This window comes from Stenella coeruleoalba (assembly GCF_951394435.1).
Source record: "Stenella coeruleoalba genome assembly, chromosome: 11".
Lineage (NCBI taxonomy): Eukaryota > Metazoa > Chordata > Mammalia > Artiodactyla > Delphinidae > Stenella > Stenella coeruleoalba.
In genome coordinates, this window is record NC_137157.1 from 37543338 (window position 1) to 37565618 (window position 22281).

The 22281-nt window shown below is 34.9% G+C and overlaps 2 protein-coding genes across 8 annotated transcripts in view; one reads left to right on the forward strand and one right to left on the reverse strand.

Moving 5' to 3' along the window:
• Nucleotides 1–13690, forward strand: part of PPFIA2 (PTPRF interacting protein alpha 2) — a 474947-nt gene extending 461257 nt beyond the window's left edge. The window contains exons 11-14 of one of the 2 annotated variants that reach the window (XM_079936902.1): nucleotides 653–721; nucleotides 8274–8433; nucleotides 9642–9733; nucleotides 11757–13690. In XM_079936902.1, coding sequence (XP_079793028.1) covers nucleotides 653–721; nucleotides 8274–8433; nucleotides 9642–9700 — 288 coding nt within the window. In that variant the 3' untranslated portion in view covers nucleotides 9701–9733; nucleotides 11757–13690. Of the gene's footprint in view, nucleotides 1–652; nucleotides 722–8273; nucleotides 8434–9641 lie in introns of both variants that reach the window. The other variant, XM_079936903.1, reaches the window with a different exon arrangement.
• A 218-nt stretch (nucleotides 13691–13908) lies between these two features.
• The window catches only part of ACSS3 (acyl-CoA synthetase short chain family member 3), a 143833-nt gene continuing 135460 nt past the window's right edge, over nucleotides 13909–22281 (reverse strand). For 4 of the 6 annotated variants that reach the window (XM_079936886.1, XM_079936887.1, XM_079936884.1 and 1 more), the window contains 3 exons: nucleotides 17142–17241; nucleotides 16881–17056; nucleotides 13909–16040 (listed from right to left, as the gene is read on the reverse strand). In XM_079936886.1, coding sequence (XP_079793012.1) covers nucleotides 15972–16040; nucleotides 16881–17056; nucleotides 17142–17241 — 345 coding nt within the window. In that variant the 3' untranslated portion in view covers nucleotides 13909–15971. Of the gene's footprint in view, nucleotides 16041–16880; nucleotides 17057–17141; nucleotides 17242–22281 lie in introns of those variants that run through there. The other 2 variants (XR_013830492.1, XM_079936888.1) reach the window with 2 other exon arrangements.

Consider the following 22281-nt stretch of genomic DNA (forward strand, 5'->3'; position numbering starts at 1 on the left):
CTGAATGCCAGATTCCCCCAATCAATATCCCTGACAGATGGCCTTTAGTCTCTGCCCCTCTGAGGGGCAGTCATTTCTATTTACATGTCTGAATTATACAGACACTCAGCTCTGGGTGTGCCATTGTTTCCCAAGTCTGGATAATTATTTGAATTGCTGGAGTTTCTTAAAAACTTAAAATAAAACGTGCAATCTACATCACAAGCCTAAGAAATCAGATATCAAGAGATAGGGCACAGGAACCCTAATCATTTAAAGTTTCCCCAAATGATGATGATTGGCCAGGTTTCAGGACTACCTGCATAGACTTGATAAAAATGTGGCAGTCTAACTTTACTTTTTATTTCATTTTTGTATATTTCAAAGTTTACATAAAATATTCAATTGGAATAAAGTAACAAAGTGAGGTCAAACCCTTTGACCTCAGACGTTTATGTGAGACTGTCTCTACTGTCCACAGACTGAAGAAAATTGCCCTTCCTTGTGTTTATAGTTTAAATTTACAATGGCTTATAGATATAGAGGATGAAAAAAATGAGACCCCTGTAAATAAAACAGGGTATTGGAATGTTTTCTCAGGTAAATATAATCGCTATGATTTTTCAAATAAAAGGTGACTTCAATGATGTTAACTCTAATCTGATCTCGACAGGCAAGGCAGATTCTCGAAAGGGAATACAATAACCTCCTGGCTCTGGGAACTGAACGGCGACTGGATGAAGTAAGTCTTTGTCTGTCATTGTCATTCAAAAGGGGCCTGGGACAGTACAAGTAAAACGGCTTTCAAGGACTAGTGCTCAAAATTAATCAGATGCTTGTTCTATGGATAGAATCTAGAATTTTCCCCACTATTATTCTTAAATATTTAATTTTACTAATTTGATTTGGAAAGAACTTTATAAATTCATATATATTATCATATCAGCAGTTAGAAACACTAAGAAGTATTTCAAATTCAGACATTTTTCATGAGCTATGACAGCAAAATAATGTTGAGCAAAAATTTTTTTAAATTGTAAGTAATGACAACACTAGCCCTAATAAATTCAGCTCTTTAATAAGGGATGTGCTTATTTCTTAAATATCAGTATATCTTCACAGGAAATTTTAGGATATTAAAAGGAAGAAAAAACTTGCTTTCAATAAATGGGAAGCTTTTGATTATTTTAGATATCAATATTGTGTTTTCCTTAAAAATATATGAGTAACATTTTAACAGTCATAGGAATTGAAGGTTATATTGAGTGTAAGAATCTCTACACATAGTAAATGCATGTTTAAATGATTTGGAAAATAGTAAACATGTAAGTAGTCTCCCAAGATGAAGGAATACAAGGGACGTTAGCACACTCTGTGCATTGATAAACTGTGGATTTTAATATTCCTTCTGAGGTTTTCAAGGATCTTTCTGGAAGAAATGAGGAGGAAACCTGAGTATGAAGTGGAAAATACAGTGATGCATAATTCTGTTTTGCAAAATGCAGGTGTTTCTTGGCTGTAAAGAAAAGCTGATTAAAATAGTTTTGTGAATGAACACAGCAATTCCTAAAATGAGACAATAATTCCACATTCAAATGGGCAGGGCAGGTGATCTTGGTTTTATAAAACCCAAGCTGTCCTTTTCAAAGGAAGTTAGACGGATAAGCTCTACAGTCTTGACCTCAGCTAACTTCCTGTAAATTCATACTCCTGTCCAATCAGGATAATGATTAATATTTTTTAAAAACAGTTAATATTTAACTGATTTTAATTTTATAACTTTGATAATCTTTTCAATCCTTATTCTTTTTTTAAAATTTTTTATTGAAGTATAGTTAATTTACAATGTTGTGGTAGTTTCTTGCGTACAGCAAAGTGATTCAGTTCTCTCTCTCTCTCTCTCTATATATATATATGTATATATATGTATATATATGTGTGTATATATACATATATATTCTTTTTCACATTCTTTTCCATTATGGTTTGTATTTTTTTTTTAATTTTTCTTTTGGTTTTTATTTAGCCACTTAATTTTAAAATTTTGTTATTGAAGTATAGTTGATGTACAATATTATATGTTATGGTGTACAACATAGTGATTCTCAATTTTTAAGGGTTATACTCCATTTATAATTATTATAAAATATTGGCTATATTCCCTGTGTTGTACAACATATCCTTATAGCTTATTTTATACATTATAGTTTGCACCTCTCAAGCCCCAACCCTATTTTACCCCTCCGCCCTTCTCCCTCCCCACTGGTAACCACTAGTTTGTTTGCTATATCTGTGAATCTGTTTCTTTTTTTGTTATATTCACTAGTTTGCTTTATTTTTTAGATTTCACATATAAGTGATATCATATAGTATTTGTCTTTCTCTGTCTGACTTATTTCACTTAACATAATAGCCTCTGAGTCCATCCATGTTGCTGCAAATGGCAAAATTTCATTCTTTTTATGGCTGAGTAGTATTCCATAGTATATATACATGCAACATCTTTTTTATCCATTCATCTATTGATGAACACTTAGGTTGCTTCCATATCTTGGCAATTGTAAATAATGCTGCTATGAACATCGGGGTGCATGTATCTTTTCGAATTAGTGTTTTCATTTTTTTCAGATATATACCCAGGAGTGGAATTGCTGGGTCATGTGGTAGTTCTACTTTTAGTTTTTTGAGAAACCTCCATACTGATTTCCACAATGGCTGCAGCAATTTACGTTCCCACCAGCAGTGTACAAGGGTTCCCTTTTTGCCACATCCCCTCCAGCATTTCTTATTTGTGTTCTTTTTGATGACAGCCATTCTGACAGGTGTGAAGTGATATCACATTATGGTATTAATTTGCATTTCTCTGATGATTAATGATGTTGAGCATCTTTTCATGTGTCTGCTGGCCATCTGAATGTCCTCTTTGGAAAAATGTCTATTCACATCTTCTGCCCATTTTTTAATTGGGTTGTTTCTTTTTGTTGTCGAGTTATATGAGCTATTTATATATTTTGGATATTAACCCCTTATCAGTCATATCATTTGCAAATGTTTTCTCCTGTTCAGTATGTTGTTTTTCTAGCTACTATTGTGGAATGCTCTATTTCTCCCTTCAGTTCTGTCAGGCGTTGTTTCATGTATTTTGGGACTCTGTTGTTAGGTGCACATAATTATATCATTTTGATGAATTGGCCCTTTTATCATTATAAAGTATCTCTGTCTTTAGTATATTTCTTGGTCTTAAACTCTATTTTATCTAATATTGGTGTAGACATTTTACCTCACTTGTGGTTACTGTTTGCATGGTGTATATTTTTTCATTCTTTTGCTTTCAACCTATTTGTGTCTATGCATCTAAAATGTCTCTTGTAGGGAGTGTATAATTGAATCTTGTTTTTTTAATCTGGTTTGATAATGTTTAAGTCATTCACATTTAGTCTGAATGTTTATTTATATTTAGAGTAATTATTGATATGCTTGGATTTCTCTCTGCAGTTTTATTTTTTTCTATATGCTTCATGTCTTCTTTTGTTCTTGCTGTGCTTCTGTTCTTCCTTTACTGTCTTCTTTTGTGTTAAATACTTTTCTAATGTACATTTTAATTTCTTTGTGGTTTCTTTATTATATTTTTGAGTTACTAGTCTCAGTTTGTTCTAGAGATTATAATATGTAATTTATCACAATATACTTCAGATTACTACTAACTCAATTCTAATAAATTATCAAAACTTTGCTCCAATATAGCTCAATTCCCTCCTTACCCTTTGTGCTATTATTGTCATATATATTACATCCATATGTGTTATAAATCCAATAATAGTGTTATAATTATTGCTTTATATGTCTTTTTAAAAATTTAAGAGAGGAAAGGAGAAAAATGTATTTATAGAATTTTTTATGTTAAACCACATATTTATCATTTCTGGTTCTTTTCATTTTCTTCTGTGGATTCAAGCTACTGTCTGGTGTCCTTTCCTTTCTCCAATATAACTCTATTCCCTCTTTATGTTATAAACCCAACAATTGTTTTTTAACTCAGTTAAGAGAATAAAAGAGAAAAATATGTTTGTAGTGTCTTTGTATTTACCTATATAATTGCCTTTTGCTCTTTATTTATTCATGTGGATTCAGTTTACTGTCAGGTGTCATTTCCTTTTACCCTGAAGGACTTCCTTTAGTATTTTTTATAAGGCAGGCCTGCTAGCAACAAATTCTCATTCTTTGTCTGGGAGTGTCTTTATTTCACCTTCATTGTTGAAGGATACTTTTATTGGACAAAGACTTCTTGATTGACAGATTTTTTTTCTTTCAGCACTTTGAATATGCCATCTCATTCCTTCTGGCCTCCATTGTTTCTGATAAAAAATTAGCTGTTAATTTTATTGTGGTTCCCTTGTATGATACATCAGTTTCTCTCTTGTGTTCAAGATTTTCGCTGCCTTTTAACAGTTTTACTATGATGTCTACTTGGACTTTGGATGTGTAGATTCATGTTTTTCATCAAATTTTTGAATTTTGGGACTATTATTTCTTCAAATATGTTTTTCTGCCTAATTCGCTCCTCTTCTGGAATTCCCATTAAGTGTATATTGTGTGTTCAAAGATGTTCCATGGGTATCTGAGGCTCTGTTCATTTTTCTTCATTCTTTTTTTCTTTCTGTTCTTTAGACTGAATAATCTCAATTGCTGTATCTTCAAGTTTGCTGATTCTTTATTCTTCCAGTTCAAAGATGCTACTGAACCTCTCTAGCGAATTTTTTTTTAGAAATGGCTTTTATTTATTTATTTTTGGCTGTGTTGGGTCTTTGTTTCTGTGCGAGGGCTTTCTCTAGTTGCGGCGAGTGGGGGCCACTCTTCATCCGATGCACGGGCTTCTCACTATCGCAGCCTCTCGTTGCGGAGCACGGGCTCCAGACGCACAGGCTCAGTAGTTGTGGCTCACGGGCCTAGTTGCTTTGCAGCATGTGGGATCTTCCCAGACCAGGGCTCAAACCCGTGTCCCCTGCATTGGCAGGCAGATTCTCAACCACTGCGCCACCAGGGAAGCCCCGTCTAGTGAATTTTTAATTTCAGGTGTTTCACTTTTCAATTCCAGAATTTCCATTAGATTCTCTCTCTCTGTATATATATATAATATATATATATCATATATATAATACATATCATATATATGTATAATTTCTGTCTCTCTATTGATATCCTCTATTTGATGAGTCATTTGATGAGTCTTTTTTTTTTTTTCTTTGCGGTACTTGGGCCTCTCACTGTTGTGGCCTCTCCCGTTGCGGAGCACAGGCTCCGGACGCACAGGCTCAGCGGCCATGGCTCACGGGCCTAGCCGCTCCACGGCATGTGGGATCCGCCCGGACCGGGGCACGAACCCGTGTCCCTTGCATCGGCAGGCGGACTCTCAACCACTGCGCCACCATTTCCTTTTTTTTTTAAACATCTTTATTGGAGTATAATTGCTTTACAATGGTGTGTTAGTTTCTGCTTTATAACAAAGTAAATCAGTTATACATATACACATATCCCCATATCTCTTCCCTCTTTCATCTCCCTCCCTCTCACCCTCCCTATCCCACCCCTCTAAGTGGTCACAAAGCACTGAGCTGATCTCCCTGTGCTGTGTGGCTGCTTCACACTATCTGTTTTACATTTGGTAGTATATATATGTCCATGCCACTCTCTCTTTGTCCAGGCTTACCCTTCCCCCTCCCCGTAACCTCAAGTCCATTGTCTAGTAGGTCTGTGTCTTTATTCCCTCCTTGCCCCTAGGTTCTTCATGACCATTTTTTTTCTTTAGGTTCCATATATGTTTTAGCATACAGTATTTGTTTTTCTCTTTCTGACTTACCTCACTCTGTATGACAGACTCTAGGTCCATCCACCGCACTACAAATAACTCAACTTCGTTTCTTTTTATGTCCGTTATGTTTTATTACGGGATATTGAATATAGGTTCCTGTGTTGTACAGTAGGGCCTTGTTGTTTATGTATTTTACATATAGTAGTTTGTATCTGCTTTTAATCCTTATTCTTAATTGTTGAATCAAAAAGATAGTCTGCATAAACACATACACACTTTTTTTTTTTTTTTTTTTGCAGTACGCGGGCCTCTCACTGCTGTGGCCTCTCCCGTTGCGGAGCACAGGCTCCGGACGCGCAGGCTCAGCGGCCGTGGCTCACGGGCCCAGCCACTCTGTGGCATGTGGGATCTTCCCGGACCGGGGCACAAACCCATGTCCCCTGCATCGGCAGGCGGACTCTCAATCACTGTGCCACCAAGGAAGCCCCATACACACTTTTAAGTACAATTATTATCCTTACTTAAAAGTTGGAAAAATAATTTTAATAAAAATTATTAAAGATCTGTCATATCATAACAATTCTAAAATGCAGACTGACCTGAAGTAGAGGTCCAGTCAGAGACACAAGTCTATGTGGGTTCTAGTGTTGCTTCTTAAAAGTAATGAACAAGTTGAAAGGCCTATATAGAACGTTATTATCTGCCTTTAAAATATGCTACCTCTTTTTATTACTAAAAAAGCACATGATTTTATCATTCAAACCCTCTAGTCGCTTTTGTCTCAGTTTTTTGTTTGTTTCTTTGTTTGATTTTGGTTTTGTTTTTTGAGTGTGAACAAAAATATCTAAACAACTTAGCTGGAGCCAGAATAGACTTGTTTCTGGGGCTGATCGCATTCAGATTCCACTGAAATGATTTGAGAAGTGTTCATGTGCTGCTACAGACAGAGGATATCCTCAGCTGAGAGCATATCTTTCAGTCTCCTCTCATGGAAACCTTTTCCTGTGATGTTGTTGCTTATAGTTCCCATTAACTTTCTGCACTAACACTACGTTAAGTTATGCTAAGTTAAGGAATCATGATTTAAATTCTCAACTTACTGGCATATTTTTGAGCCCTTATCTCAAACATTATAGGAGCTGTACATTCCTACAATGTAATGTAATGTTTTATAGAACTGAAGAAAATTTATGTTCATGCAACAACTTCTCCAAGATTCAAGAAGTCAGAGAGGCCACAACTGTGAAATTCTGCTTCTTTTTTCCATCTATAAACATTTGGAGGTCTAAGGCAAAGTCAAATACAGCAGTTGAGAAGAGTAGCAGAAATCTCTTAAAGTGTAAAATGGCTATCAAATCTAAACAAAATTTATATATTAATAATAAGGATTCTAAAAGAAAAATGGATAAATGTAATTATATAAATGATTTTATTTTTCCCAGATTAACCTTGTATGCTACTTAAATTAGTAGTCTATGATGAATACTTTATAGTGTTTCTTATTTATAACAATAATTTAGGCTGAATATCTATCTATATTCTCTATGCCCAAATGAAGTCACCTGAGCTAGCAGAGTCAACCACACATATTTAACTATAATTTTAGGGAGTAGACAGTTCTTCCTTAGATGAAAAACTTAGTGATATAAGAAGATAAGATCTGTGTAGAATGATTAATATTTTCCTTAGATTAGAAACAAAGAATATAATCAGTCAAATGGTAAATTACATATTGTTGCTTACCAATTCAGAGAAAATAATGGTTTGTCTGCAGGTACAATGTGTATGCACAGAGAGGGAAGATTTTATGCAATTAAGATATAATAGAATCAGCAACAAGAATTACATTGTAAAACAGCAGCCAGAGTTACATTATGCTTTTAGTGGCATCTAATGAGCACATGTATTTATTAAAAGGAAGGTGACCATTTGCATAGGTTTTTCAACAAACTACAAGTTAATTCTGTATCAGCTGAAATCTAGCAAATGACAAATTTAGTTTCTTACACAGAATATAAATTATCGTATCCCATATGAGCCAGGCTGTATCAAATATAGATTTCCCATAACATGTATCTTGTATACATAAAAGCAAAATTCATGAAATAATCAAGTGTGAATCAAATAGTGTTTACCCAATACTTATTCAGCTAAGTATATCATCTCATAACATAAAAACAGTTGGCATGAAGTGCAACAAAGTATACCCAAAATTCTTTTTGGAAAAACTTTGGGGTTTTATTTTAAATTTTCAAAGATTTTACTTTCATATATGTTTTAGATTCGAAATCATATGAACTTTTTAATAAAAACATTTCTATTTCACATATCCTGCATTCTCATTTTGGAATCAATATAACCCTTGAAATATAGTATTCCATATGTATACTTTACAGACAATGTAAATAATCAGAGTTACATGTTTTAAGCATCTGGACTAGTTTACTTGTTTTCATTACATCAAATTGTATCTCTGTACTGGCAGAGTGATGACAAGAATTTCAGGCGTGGGTCGACCTGGAGAAGGCAGTTTCCTCCCCGTGAAGTACACGGAATCAGCATGATGCCTGGGTCCTCAGAAACGTTACCGGCTGGATTTAGGTTAACCACAACATCGGGGCAGTCAAGGAAAATGACAACGGATGGTACAGTAGTTTTGCATTTCTGCTTATAAAGTAAAAAGCTTGTTTAGCAAATGCTGTCATTCTCTGATCTTGCACAGCTTTCTGGAATTGATTCTTTTCTTAAGTTGGTTTGCTCTGCTTGACGTTTACTTTGCTTTCATCAGACCATACTCTTTTGTAAGCTGCTAATGCATGAACTCATGGCACTTTATTCATATTTTAAAAATAATTTAAAATATCCTAAAAAGGACTATTTTGGCTAATGTCCACATCTAGGAAGAAAAACATCTGCATGATTTGTGTTTCTTTACTCTTCTATTCACCAAGTAAATAATTTGTTTCGAGGATGGATTTGGACTAAAGATCCTTAATAAACGGAAATTAACTCCACTGTCACCCTACATGCTTGAATATTGCAAGTTTTCTATTTCATCTTAAAAACTCAGACTCATCAGATATTCTCACCTATGACCAAGGCAGAAGGCCTTAAATAAACAAGCACAACCATGAGAAGAGAATTAAACAAACACAAAACCGACAGTAATTTCCCAATTAGTATTTCCTTCTGTGGACATTAGACTTGTGTTATATACTTCACAAAGGAAAACAGCCATTCTGGAGGAGAGACAAATTTGAAGTTGTAGTCACAAAGTTATGTCTGTCTGGTAAGCATCAAACAAAAAAGCCCCACTCTCTTTATTGAGACAATCACCTAGAATTATTATTTCTTGTCAAGGTGATAGTTATCATGACCCTTAAAATAAGTTCCAGTATAAACCATGATCTTTGATCTATATTCCATGATCTTTGATCTCTATTTCTTCTAAGTTGTTACTATTATGGAACACATTAGCAAAATTCGTGAGCAATTTAACATGATTAAAATGAGTATAGAAGCTTTTCAGTATTGGAGGGGAAGACAATCCAGCATACTGACTTCTCCAAGAGCAATCTTTGCTTCAAAAACAGGAGCACCCAGGGGAACTGTTCTTGTTAACAGATTTCATCTAAGGAGGAATACACAACTTGAAAGCTCAGGTGAATCACACTGGAATAAATTTTCTTTAGTAGCTTGTCTTGAAAAAAGGAATATGAGTGGCTTCTATCTGAGAGAAAGAAGGTCTATTAATATGTTCAGATCCCTTTATGCAGGGAAAATGAATCTTTCTCATCTGAAATTTTGTACTCAATCATCCAAGTCCCTCTAAAGCCCTTTTCTCCATTTGCAGTTCCTTCATCAAGACTGCAGAGGTTAGACAACTCCACTGTTCGCACATACTCATGTTGACAAGCCACTCAAAGGAGGCAGCACTGACTTGCTGTGAGTAGTTTTCCTTGGCTGACAAAAAACAAACCGCCAAAAAAAATGTAACCTACATAGACTAGTAAATATACACGATACTCTCCGTTGTGGCGAAGAGTGAGAGAAGTGAGAGAAGTGAGAGAACCCCTTTGAATTGCTAGAGAGTGGAAAGTTCTTTATATTGTAGCTCTTAATCTAGGATTTCCTATCACCATCTGTCTGCTATGGTTTAAGGCCCATCTGTTGGAGGCCTGTCACTATCTTATTACACATCAATGGGTTGCTACTACACTGGTTTCTACTTTTTCGTAGCACTTTATATTGATGCATATAGCATTTTACTGATGAGAGTTTGGCACTTACAGAATAACACACTTTTAAGTGAGTATTTTATATAGGGGAAGTTGAAATAGGCAAATAGTATTCTAGTAGGTACCCAGAGTCAAATAGTGGCAGAATCAGGAAAATGATTTGGAGGTGATTTCACATTAAAAACAAAAGTATAACTGAAAAATCTGAACTTCTGGTATGTTGTTTTTCATCAATGTGATTAATACTTGTTGAAAACGTATAGGAATTTTAAGTATCTGGGGTTTACAGCAGATAGAAACCAAGTGAAATAACATTATAACAATGGCGGACAGGACAGAAAACCATCCTATAAAATCATAAGCTATAAGGCATTTGTACTTCGAGAAATACTAGTTGATGGAATCTAATTCCAAATCCATATGAAAATGGAATTTTATTGGAAACCAGTCTTAGTAAAACTGTGTTTTCATAGAAAGTAAATGTCAAGAACTCATAAACATTTCTTAATCTACAACTGTGCTTTACCAAAATATTCTACCATTTACGATGAATTAAAATTTTGGAGAAACACTTTTTAGAGCAATATTTAGAACCAAGTATGTGCACAGGGTTGGGGAGGGGAACAGCTCATCTTGTGCTGTTTATTCATTGCCTTGAACTAAAAGCTCCACACAATTTACTGATGGTCTTTGGGGCCTAATATAGGAGCTGATATGCTGCCTTATTTGGGTCATTATTTGAAGCTGCTGATGATAAAACAAAAAGCTTTCAGATAAGAGATTTAATTTCAGAATGTAAAACCCTAACGTTAAAAATTTAATTATGGTATACAATTTGGCATCTTATTAGGCATGATCTAAAATTTGTAATAATTTGGCTAAATAAGAGGCTTTCCAAAATACTGTTTGTAATAGTTTCTACACATAACATGATAATTTACCAGGAACTAGAATTAGAATACTTCACTAATTTACAAATGACTACTTAATATGTTGAGTAGTGCTTGCTTCTTAGCTCTTGACTGATGGGTAGAATTAGTCTTTAACTATTTATAATCTGTATTTTGTGCTTGGCATTCTAGTTCATATTTCCTAGTTTTTACCATTAAATGGAATAAAGGTATTTATTTCCAATAAGTTAATCTGGGACAACCAATTTCTATTGTGAGGAAACATTAGCATTTTTGTTATTAACACAATTCAGAACATATCATTTATCTCTTGTGTCGGGATAGTAATTGTGACCTTTTCCTAAGTATATTATGACTGGAAAGAATCAGTGATGCCACATCACTAACCCAGATTCTTTATATGTTACTGATTATCATTATGTTTTTGTCACAGTTAAACAAAGGTCTCTTTTAAAGAGCTCTAAAATATATGAGTTAGAATACAGATCTATTCCATGGAATAGGTCAACTCAACTCAATTATTAATGAGCAAGCTGTACGCTTTTCAAAAGGACTGCTGAGGTTTTCTGTGACTACCTCTGTTTATATTACTGCCATACTTTCTACAAAGTTGAGCAAATCTTATTTATGAACCTCGCCTGCACAAAATTAGAGAGGAGCAAATATTAATTACATACAGCCATTGGTTAGACCTGAGATGATATCCTACCCTTAGGACAAAAGTGGGCAGGATGCATGGAGGTGCACCAAGAGTCGCAGAGGGAGATTTTCCAATCTGGGATCTTTCAGTAAACTAATGCTGTCCATTACATATTTTAGATGTCGTCTTTTCAGTCTACTCTACCTAAAGTGCACTACCATCTAAGAAGATAAGCAGTGAAAACCTTTGTGAAGACTGAATTCTAAGGAAATAATCACAACTAATGGTTTATTAAGCTGAAAATGTGATTTTGGGGGGAGTCAGATATTAAGTTTGATTAGTTTACTACAATTGTAAGAAAATGCTTAAGTCATTTGAATAATAAGCATCATCCACATCATAAATTCTGTACAACAGATGCTTTTATGAAATGGAGCCACTTGTTTTTTCATGTCTTATTGTAATATACTTGGCATTTATGTATTACTGTGTATGCATTTCTTTTTAAATGTGTAAGTCTTATGTAAATGGATATAAATATGATTTTTTTAAAAATAAAATATATGGTTCATGGAGTCTTGAGTGCAAACATTTGACAATTCCAAGTACTGTTTGTATTTTACCATTCCACCATTTTTACAGTTTTTGCATTGTAACAAATTGATATGTTTCCTGGAAGCATGTTTCATGCTTCCACATGTTTCTCCTTCAAGTCTGTCAATCCTTAAAGCTGAAAACCTGCCTCTGATCATGTAAAAAAGAATGATTTAACCTGGAACTGGAGCCAAAAATAGACCTTTAAAGGAAATCAGGGATGTCCTATATCTTTAGAAATAGCACTGTGATGGCTCGATCTCCTTTTCAATACAAAACAAAGCCAAACTGTTTACAAGAGTCAAAAGCAATTATTTAAAAAAATTTATAAAGAAAAAAAAATCTCTTCTTATTACCTGTGGACCAAGAAAAAAAAAAAAAAAAAAACTTCTTTACTAAGAACCACATGTTCATCCAAATACCTTGAACCTCCAGCCAGCCCTGTTCAGTGAATGTCAACCACTGCAGAGTCTGAGGTCATTTCCACTGGAAAAAGCAAAACCCCAGAAACATTTCCCTTTTGTCAATGTAATAGGGCATTAGCCAGACTCATGTCTAACTAACGTTATATGCTCTTAGCCGAGAAGGCCTTGTTGCGACTTCCCTGAAGTCAGTCTTATCAGAGGAAATAAGACAGAATGATTAACATATATAGTGTATAAAAGTATAGAAGAATAATCTCTCTCTTCCCTGTGGCTTTATTTGGTGGTGTTACTGTTGTTTATTCTTTGTTTATATGGGAGATTTCAAAGTAAATCTATTTAAGAATACCATTTATCTAACTGCTGATTTTCTGCTGCTTGATCTTAGTAACAGCAAGACCTGTCATTAGTAATTCCTTTTTTGTATTTAATTTGCTATGTTTGCACGTACATTACATTTGTTTTGATGTCAATTTTTGTTTAACAGATTCACTCAAAAGGTAATGGTAACAGAAACCCTCTCCATTGTCAATAAACAAAAATACTTCCAGTTCTCTGTTTAAGCTTTGTTTTCTAGTCACATATAGTTTAAAATTTTACTTAAACTATAATGAAAATCATTCTTTTTAGTGATCAATCTTTTAGCTTCAAAAGTGAGTCTGCCACAAGAGGGAGCACTAAACTTGCTTATGAAAGTGATTTTAAATTTTCTAAAAATGTTGCCTGATTAGAAACAATGGGAAAGAGCTTTTTAAGTTTGTCTGAATATGGGGATCTTGACTTACAGAAATGAAATATAATATAGAAACTACGGTATCATAATAATACAAACTAGATTTGTATCTACTGTTCTGCACAACTTAATTGCATAAACAGTTCTTCCCCTTTAAGAGATCACCTAATAAGAGATATTAACCATTTAAAATAGACTAACATACAGGGATATAAAAGATCCAGTTACTTGCCTCAAAAACCATAAAATATTCTTCGATGTATAAGATCATTTTTGCCAGATTCTAAAACCCATTTCATGGATTAAACTTAGAACCTTGGTTTTCTTCCTTTTAACTATCAACATTATGAATTTTCATATTTTTAATAATCAGAACCTTTACAAATATAATTCTCTATAAATAAAACTGCTTTTAAATGTAAAGCAGTTCTCATTTGTATACACTTAGTACATTTTCACAGGCAAAATAGATCAATTAATTGGCACTTTTCTATAGATTTTAAAATAAAATATTTACATTTTAATTTTAATACCTTACAGTAAAAAAATTCTATGCAACTACCAAAAGAAGATCATGCAGAATTTATTTCAGCAAATTGCACTTTTTAGTAACATTATATTGTTATTTTTAAAGACATTTAATTCAAAATATTTTAAGTACTATTGAGTGAAAGTACCTTATGGTAAGTATTAAAATAGAAAATTCCTTTTTTTTTCTTCCAAAATTTAAGCAATCTGATGACTGTATCTTTCTTGCCCCACATTCAGTCTTGTGAGAGGAACAGTACTTTCTCTGACCCTGCAAAGGAGATCACTTTCTTTAACCAGATACAAGAAAACACCACTTCCCCAGTCTTGTGCACTGTTTTCCAATCCCACTCAACAGGAAAATAACCCAAGCCTGCTTGCTGAAGTGTCTCTCAGATTGATTACCACGAAAAATGTGCAAGAGGATCAAAGATGTAATCGTTAACACAATTCTTGTATATGCCTGGGTTTATACCTTGCAGATGAACTATGATACACAATCGGCTACAGAATTTGCCATTTCAAATTAACTGAATTTTATATGAAAAAAGAAGGTAATACATCTTAATTCTAAGACATTAAAAAGTGTGAGATTACAGTTGTGATAAGATAAAATGTACTCAAGAGAAGAGACAGTTTAAGGAACCCAACAACTTCAAATTATAAGTTGAATATCTATCTAATTAGGTTAACTCAGTCTACTAAAATAATTAAAAGGAACAGTTAGACGAATGTATTTTTTCAGGTGTAACAATCAAAAAGCCAATTTTAGCAAATAATTTACTTTGAGAAGCCATTTATCTTATAGGCTACAGTCCAAAAAATCCTAACATTTTCAGGATGTCTTTATACAAGTTGTAACCAATTTTTATGAAACAAACAATAAGCTCTTATCTATTATCTCTCATATATATTTCGTGATATGTTACCAGACTATATGTTAAGACAGTTGCTCTTAAAAATAATGTTCCTGATGGACTGAAAGACTGAGGAATACTTTAAGAACCGTCAAGACATGGGTATGGTATTTTTTGAGTTTAAATATATTCTTTGATAACTGATCTCATGTAGAGCCCTAAGTAAACCAAATAAGTAATTATCTGTATCTACCTACTCTGGATAATTGGCACATTATCATATGCTTATTAACAAAGACTAATTTTCAGTTATTTTTTTAATGCGCAATAGCTTTACAGAAGTTTAAATGGAAAGATGTGCTTTGGATATGACAATTTTTTTTTTTTTAGTGAGTTATTTAAAAATTAGAGATTTCACATAAAATCTGGATTTTTGGTTTCTCTTAAAACTCCTCCCGGTTTTTAGCTAATGTAAAAACTTTTACATTTCTTCCTTAAGAGCTTTCCTTGCCAGTTTCCCCATTTCTACACATTTCCTTGTTTCCAAAAGAAGCTGGAATCATTAAGAGTATACAGTCAGCTAAAGAGCCCTCATCTCCATGACAAAGAGATTGGATTAATTGACCTCTATGCTCTCTGCCAGCCTGTGATTCCCCTTGACTAAGTAACAAAGGATTGAAGAGAGCTGTACCTTGGTTGGTACCCAGCCTTCCCTCAGGAAATATGTGACTAGACAGATTCTCCTACTTAGAAAATCATGTCTAGATGATTACCTAAAACTTCCCATTTCATCCATTTCATTTAAAATAACCATGCATGTGGGCATCTCAAGAATATTAGAAAATATTCAGAATTTCTATAAGAAAATTATAATTGTTTTCTGACTTCACTTGAGTTTTAGGTCTTGGGTCAAAGCTGCAGAGTCCTAATTTCAGCAAGTGGCTCGATATTAGTGTCACTTTCAATTAAAATGTTTTTTTGGGGGTACAATTTTTATAAATCGTATGTCAGATATATTTTTCTTAAATCAAAGTTCTGGAAAATCTATAATGAGCAATGTTACAGGTAACCAGTAACAGTGCTAATTGGGCTAATCAAACAGAAGGCCTTTTACTAGTTTTCACGTACATTGTTTTTAGACCAAGCTCTACAACTTACATTTCAGTTTGCATGTAATTTCTATTTAAATATTTATTTCTGGGAAATAATTCCAAAATCTAACTCCAATTAGAAAAGTGACAAAAAAAGAAAAAAAAAAAGTCATAATGCCTGCTTCAGCATTTCTTCTATGTGCCCAAAAATGCTGGGGTCTTCAATTGTAGGAGATACCTGGAAAGAAAATTAGAGCCAGTTGAAGGTGCTTCATTGAACCCTTCCATTCTATACAATTAAACAATTGTATGCAATCTTGTATTCCCCATTATCTTATCATACTCATATGGAAAGGTTCAAAAACAGGGAACTTTGAACTCAGTATTTTAAAATGTATCTATAGTAAAATAAACTGTTCAGTTAGCAAAACTATTGGTCCTAGATGGTACTTTCTTTTATGGGCCTTTCAATGAGCATCTATAGAAAGAATTTTTTTTTTTGGCATTTGCCCATACAACCACTCCTTACTATTGCATCACTTTTTATTAGATCTTGATGATTAAAAATACATATATTTGTGCATGTATAATATGCACAAAGTTAAAAGAATGCATATGCTTGAATCAGCCTAAATTACCTAAAATAATTTTCACTCAAAACAGGAAAAATAATGAGCATATATATCAATTAGAATTTTCAGAATATCTATAGCCAGCCTCTCACTCACTATTAGTCACTAATGACGGCAATGAAGGAAAATTTATCCTTAATTTAATAAGACTGAGTTTCCACAAGTTTGAATTTGACATATTTACTAACAGTAAAATATTTTCACATACTGGTTCTTATAATCAAAAGTATATGGTCTTAATTAATCTGTGTTTCTCTCCAAAACCCTCATTCCTACAGAGAGAATGGCTATGCAATTTTTCCCCCGTAATATTAAAAAAAAGTACTGTTAACGTGTTTTCTAGGGATATAATTCATGCTTGAGAACCACTGAAAGATCTTAGTTGACACCAAAGAAGTGGGGGAAAACATTTCAAAACCAAGCATTCAACATCCTTGATCATTTACCTTATATGGCTTGCCATTGACAAGGGCAGACAGAGCTGAGCGGGGAATTTTGCCAGATCTGGTTTTGGGTAACTGTTTCACAAACACCGCTTTTCGAAAAGCAGCCACGGGGCCAATGCTCTGTCTAACATGTTTCACAATTTCTTCTAAGACTTGTTCCTCTGTTGTATTTATATCTAGGGAGAAAGTTCAGATGGTAAGCTCTGAATTAACTTCAATCATTCAGGGCCCCAGCAGTCGGGGAGGAGAAAGACCTCTCACCTTTCTTCAGCACGCAGAGTGCTAACGGGACATGACCCTTCAAAGGGTCTTCCTTGCCAACAACAGCGCAGTCGGCCACAGTGCCATGGGAAAGGACAGACTGTAATTTAAAACAAGCATTCATTTAGAATATCTATACACATATATATGCAATATTTATAATTTCAATTGGGGAAAATAGTACACATCAGATAACTTAAAAACCCACAGCTACCTCTGTGAAAATTACTACCAATTCACCGTTCACATCACTATTACTGAGGTGACTGGTTAGGATCCCCAGGTAGTCACTCAGTAAAGGCTGACTAAGCAATTAAGACAAACTGCTTAGCTTACCTGGAAAGTAAGGGAATGATTTCTTCATCTCAATTGTTTATTAATGAAGTCTGGGAAACTATGCAGTGATACCACTTGGGAACAAATTGCAATGAGCCTCGGAAAACAGATGGCCTCATGGTGTTTTGGCTTCAGTGCTGGCTACCATAAGGACACCTTCCAGAGGAACCCAAGGCAGCCCCATCAATAAACAGTGATTTGGGACTTTCCTGGCGGTCCAGTGGTTAAGACTCTGCACTTCCGCTGCAGGAGGCACCAATGTGATCCCTGGTTGGGGAACTAAGATCCCACATGCCGCATGGCACAGCCAATAAGTAAATAAAATAAAATTTAAAAAAATAAATGGTGATTTTATTTCCACCTCTGTTACTGAGCAATGAACAGAGCACACTTCTCTTCTTGAGTGACCACCCATCCAGAGAGGATTTTCCAAGATGTGGAGAAAAGGCTGGACATGGAGTGAAGCCCTGACATCACCACTGTTGACCAACCATTTTCATATTGTTCACCCTAAGCTCTAAATGCCTTAAAGAGCAAAGCAAATTTCTATCTGGAATCACAAGAACTCAGAGAATACAGTAACCACATGAAATACAGAAGCTTAGGATTAAGAAAAAAAAAAAAATTCTGCTGTGATTGGACTTTTAAAAATGAATGTTCAAAAAGTTCTTTTCTGAGAGATTAATATATATTTCAAGTGACTCCAAACCCCTATGGCTGGAGAAAACAGTGAGCAAACTTGTAACCAAGGGCTAGTTTGGCAGTCCTCATTCTTTCCTCCATGCATTCAGTCAACAAACATTTACTAATACCTCCTATCCTCCAACCTCCTATATTGCAGTAGACTTGGTGGTGAGCAAAAATAAGCTGGGTACTGTCTCACGGTGCTTACAGTCTAGTAGCAAAGGGTGATGTTAATAAATAATCATGAATATTTAATTACTATGAATGTCTAGATGTAAAGTGGTACAATCTTTGGGGAAATAACTTGGATTTCTAAATGAGAGACAGAACCAAAGCAACCAATGTGGCAGAAGAATATGGATCTCAGAGAAGACTCCCCTTAGGAAGTGACTCAGGATGAGCTCAGGTCTAAAGGGTCTGTATGCAAGGACCCTTGCATACAGGGGCGGGGCAAAAGCCCTGTGGAAGCACGGGGCTTGTACCATTCAAATCTAAAAGGGACCAACGTGGCTGGAAAGCAGAGAGCAAAAGTGAGAATGGTGTAAGAGGAAATGAAGCTACAGAGATAGACAAGGGCTGTGAATGCGAAGGGCTTCCAACTATTTTAGTAGCATTGGAAGGTAATAAAGCACTTTCAGGAGGTAAGGAGGCGATGCAAGATCAGAATGGGTTTTTTAACAGACTTTATTTTTTCAGAATAGTTTTAGATTCACAGCAAAATGGAGCAGCAGAAAGTACGTTGTTCCCATATAACCCCTGCTCCCATTCACACACAGCCTCCGCACCATCAAAATCCCTCATCAGAGCAGTAGAGTTACAACTGCTGAGCCAACACTGACACATCACTCTCACCCCACTCCACAGTTCACGTTAGACTTCACTCTTGGTGTTGTACACTCTATGGGTTTTACAGCACGGATCCATGATTACAGTATTTTACAGAGTAGATTCACTGCCCTAAAAATCCACTGTGCTCTGCCTATTCATCCATCACCTTCCAATAACTCCTGGCAGCCACTGATCTTTTTAACTGTCTCCAGAGTTCTTTTCCAGAATGTTAATATAGTTGGAATCCTACATATGTAGCCTTTACAGATTGGCTACTTTCACTTCAGAGTGGATTTTGAAAAACAAAAACTTACTTTGGTTCATTGTGAAGAATAAATAGAGGATTGTTGAAGGTGGGTGTCATAGTTTACTCAGGGAAACACCCAGAGAGGCTACAATAGTAGACTAAGGTTATAGTAGTGGGTATAAAAAGATTCCAGAGTTTTTAGAGGTAAAATGGACAGAATTTGATGATAAATAGGATATGAAGTAAGAAGTCAAAGGGGTTAAAGATGATTCTGTGGTTTTTGGCTTCAGTAGCTGGTTGGATAGTGGTGTCATTTTCTAAGCCAGAAAATGCTGGTGAGGGCTAGGCTTGGGAGGAAACATCATGTATTAAATCTTGGAGATATTCCATTTGAAGTACCTTTCAGACATCCAAGGCAAGGCAATTGGATCTGAGGAGAATCTTAATCTGAAAATGTGTATTTGAATGCCATTAATGTATAGATGACAATGAAAGCTATGCACATGGATGAGATTATCTGGGGAGAAAGCAGTGAGGAGAAAAGGTGAAAGCCTTAAAGAACTCTTAACATCTAAGGACCGTATGAAAAAGGAAAAGCTAACAAACTGCACTGTAAAGGTACAGTCAGAGGGAAGAGAAAAACCAACAAAATCCGGGACATGCCACTAAAAATCCCAAACTTTCTATGGAAAAAAAAAAGTAATTCAAGCTGAAAATGAGCTTTCTCTTCTCTGAACTCCTAGAAGACTCAATGAACTGCTAGAATGTTTGGTACAAAGCCAGTGGACTAACTCACACTGCCCCTAATTAAGCATGCAAATCAACATTGCCCCGTATCCTATCCTAGCATCAGCCTTGAAGTATTCAGTTGTGAGGGCTGCCATCGACATAGCTTTTGACTCCTGCAGTGCTCAGAATGGTACGTGATAAATAAATGATTTTTGTACTATATGTTTTATTAACTTCATTGCTGAGGTAAAGGTGTCTACGCCCTCTTTCCTTTAGTTGGTCCTGACTCAAAAGCTTCTGCAAAACACATACTACACAGACCAGACCATACAATACCACCTTCTCTCACTGCTTCAGTGTGAACTCTCAAAATGTTTCCCATTTGTTAAGTTCTTATTTTCTTTTCAGTCTGTATGTTGAGAGTAGAGACACATTTTATTGTCAGAGCTTTGTTTGGGCAGTTAGTCTTGACGGTCACCAGCCCGTGGAAGAGAATAAATCTCTATAGCAGGTAGGACACAGACTTGGTAGGTTCAATCCTTTAAATCCTATTTAGTATTCCCTTAATGAATAGAGAAAAATACTTTTACCTGGCTTACCAGAGTTTTAATGGTCAAAAGCCCATTTATTAAAGTGTTCACTGGTGCTTCTATACCTGAGTTTTTGAAGTTTTACAGTTTAAATCACTGTAAAAAAAAAAAAAAACATACATCTAGATATTTTGCACCTAACCAGTATGACTATAATTTTAACTAAATTGAACAACAAAACTTCTAGTCTGCCATGATTTCACCTTGCTATTTTAACTTCCATCCTTGGTCTCAGCGTCTTTAGAAGTGGATGGGAAAACGCTGACTGGTTTTCTATAAGGGCAGAGAGAGTATTTTAAAATCAGAAGTAAGATATAACACAATTCCTTATAATATCAAAGTTTCCCATTTTTTGCCAACTGAAGATATGATTCTTAAAAATCTGTGAGAAACATGTCATTCTCCAGAATTCCGTGCCATCTGTAAATGAAGTTCATTATAGTGGATAAAACATTATATTATTCTATCAGTGTTAAAAAAAATGCCATAAAGGAAGAGAGGCAGCTTTCTGTGTTGGCTCCACAAACAGTATTTGCATGCCAAATAATGATTTCAACAACCGAATTGTGAAAAGGGAAAGCATCAAAATATATCTTGGCAACATATTGGGACAGAAGCCCACCAAATGTCCTATGGGGGGGCGGAAATCAAAAGCCACTCATATATTCCCTCCATATAAAATTCATGAAGTATCTGTGGTTAACTGGCATTCAAGTACCAAAAAAAGTGACACAACTTAAAAGGTAATTGTTTCACCCAAAGTGAGCATATAAATGTTATGGTAACAGGCCTGGCAAGTAACTGTCATTCTTGGTTTCTGCAGTACTGCCATTTTTGTGTAAATTTTATTTGATTTAAATGGTTTTATGGTTTTAGTGGGCTAAATTATACAGGTTTCTTAATTATGTTTTAAGTATTTTAATTTTAGAAAAAATTAGCTTAAATCAAGCACCCTCGTAAAATACACTCTGCAGAGGGAGATTGTCTTTGCTATGGGAAGAGGAGGAATATTGTTTTACCTCCTCTGACAATGGAGTCACCTAGGAAACTGCCAGATTCCACATCTTCATCAATATTCATATCAGTGCCCAGGAAAATATTCAGCAATTTTACAACTATTTACATCCAGTAGTCATTTAATGTTGGGTAGAAATGAAATTGCACGGCACCTTTGTTGAATATGCACTTTATGGAAATATATTCAATCTTGAAGAAATTATTCCTAAAATAGTGAAGAAAATAGCTAGCTTGAAAAACAAACAGTGATGCTTTGGTCAGAATAACCTTCGAAAGGGAAAACTGTATGCGAACACTGCCCTAGGCTTTAAATGTAGTATTTTAACACCAGGTTTCCAAGTTTCCAAGGATACTCGTAGGATTATTTAACAAACTAAATCTTAAGCTACAAGTGAAAGAATGAAATCAGGGAGCCCAATTTGTTCCCTGGAGATGTCTCTGCATGAAAAGATCTGCCCACAACAGTGAAAGAGAACTAAGCAGAAGGACCACATTGACTCCTAGTAACTTGACCTCGCATGACCTGAACTAGCAGATTTAGGACACATTTTTCTTAAGAATACCTTGAACTTCCACCTAAGTGTCCCAATTGTCCAGCTAGATGGTAGGCTTTCAAAGATTAATCAGCTGTTCAAATAGATTTGGTTATTACTTGATATTTATAGAAGGCCCTCACATGCATTGGGATATGCAAGGATAATGTCCTCTT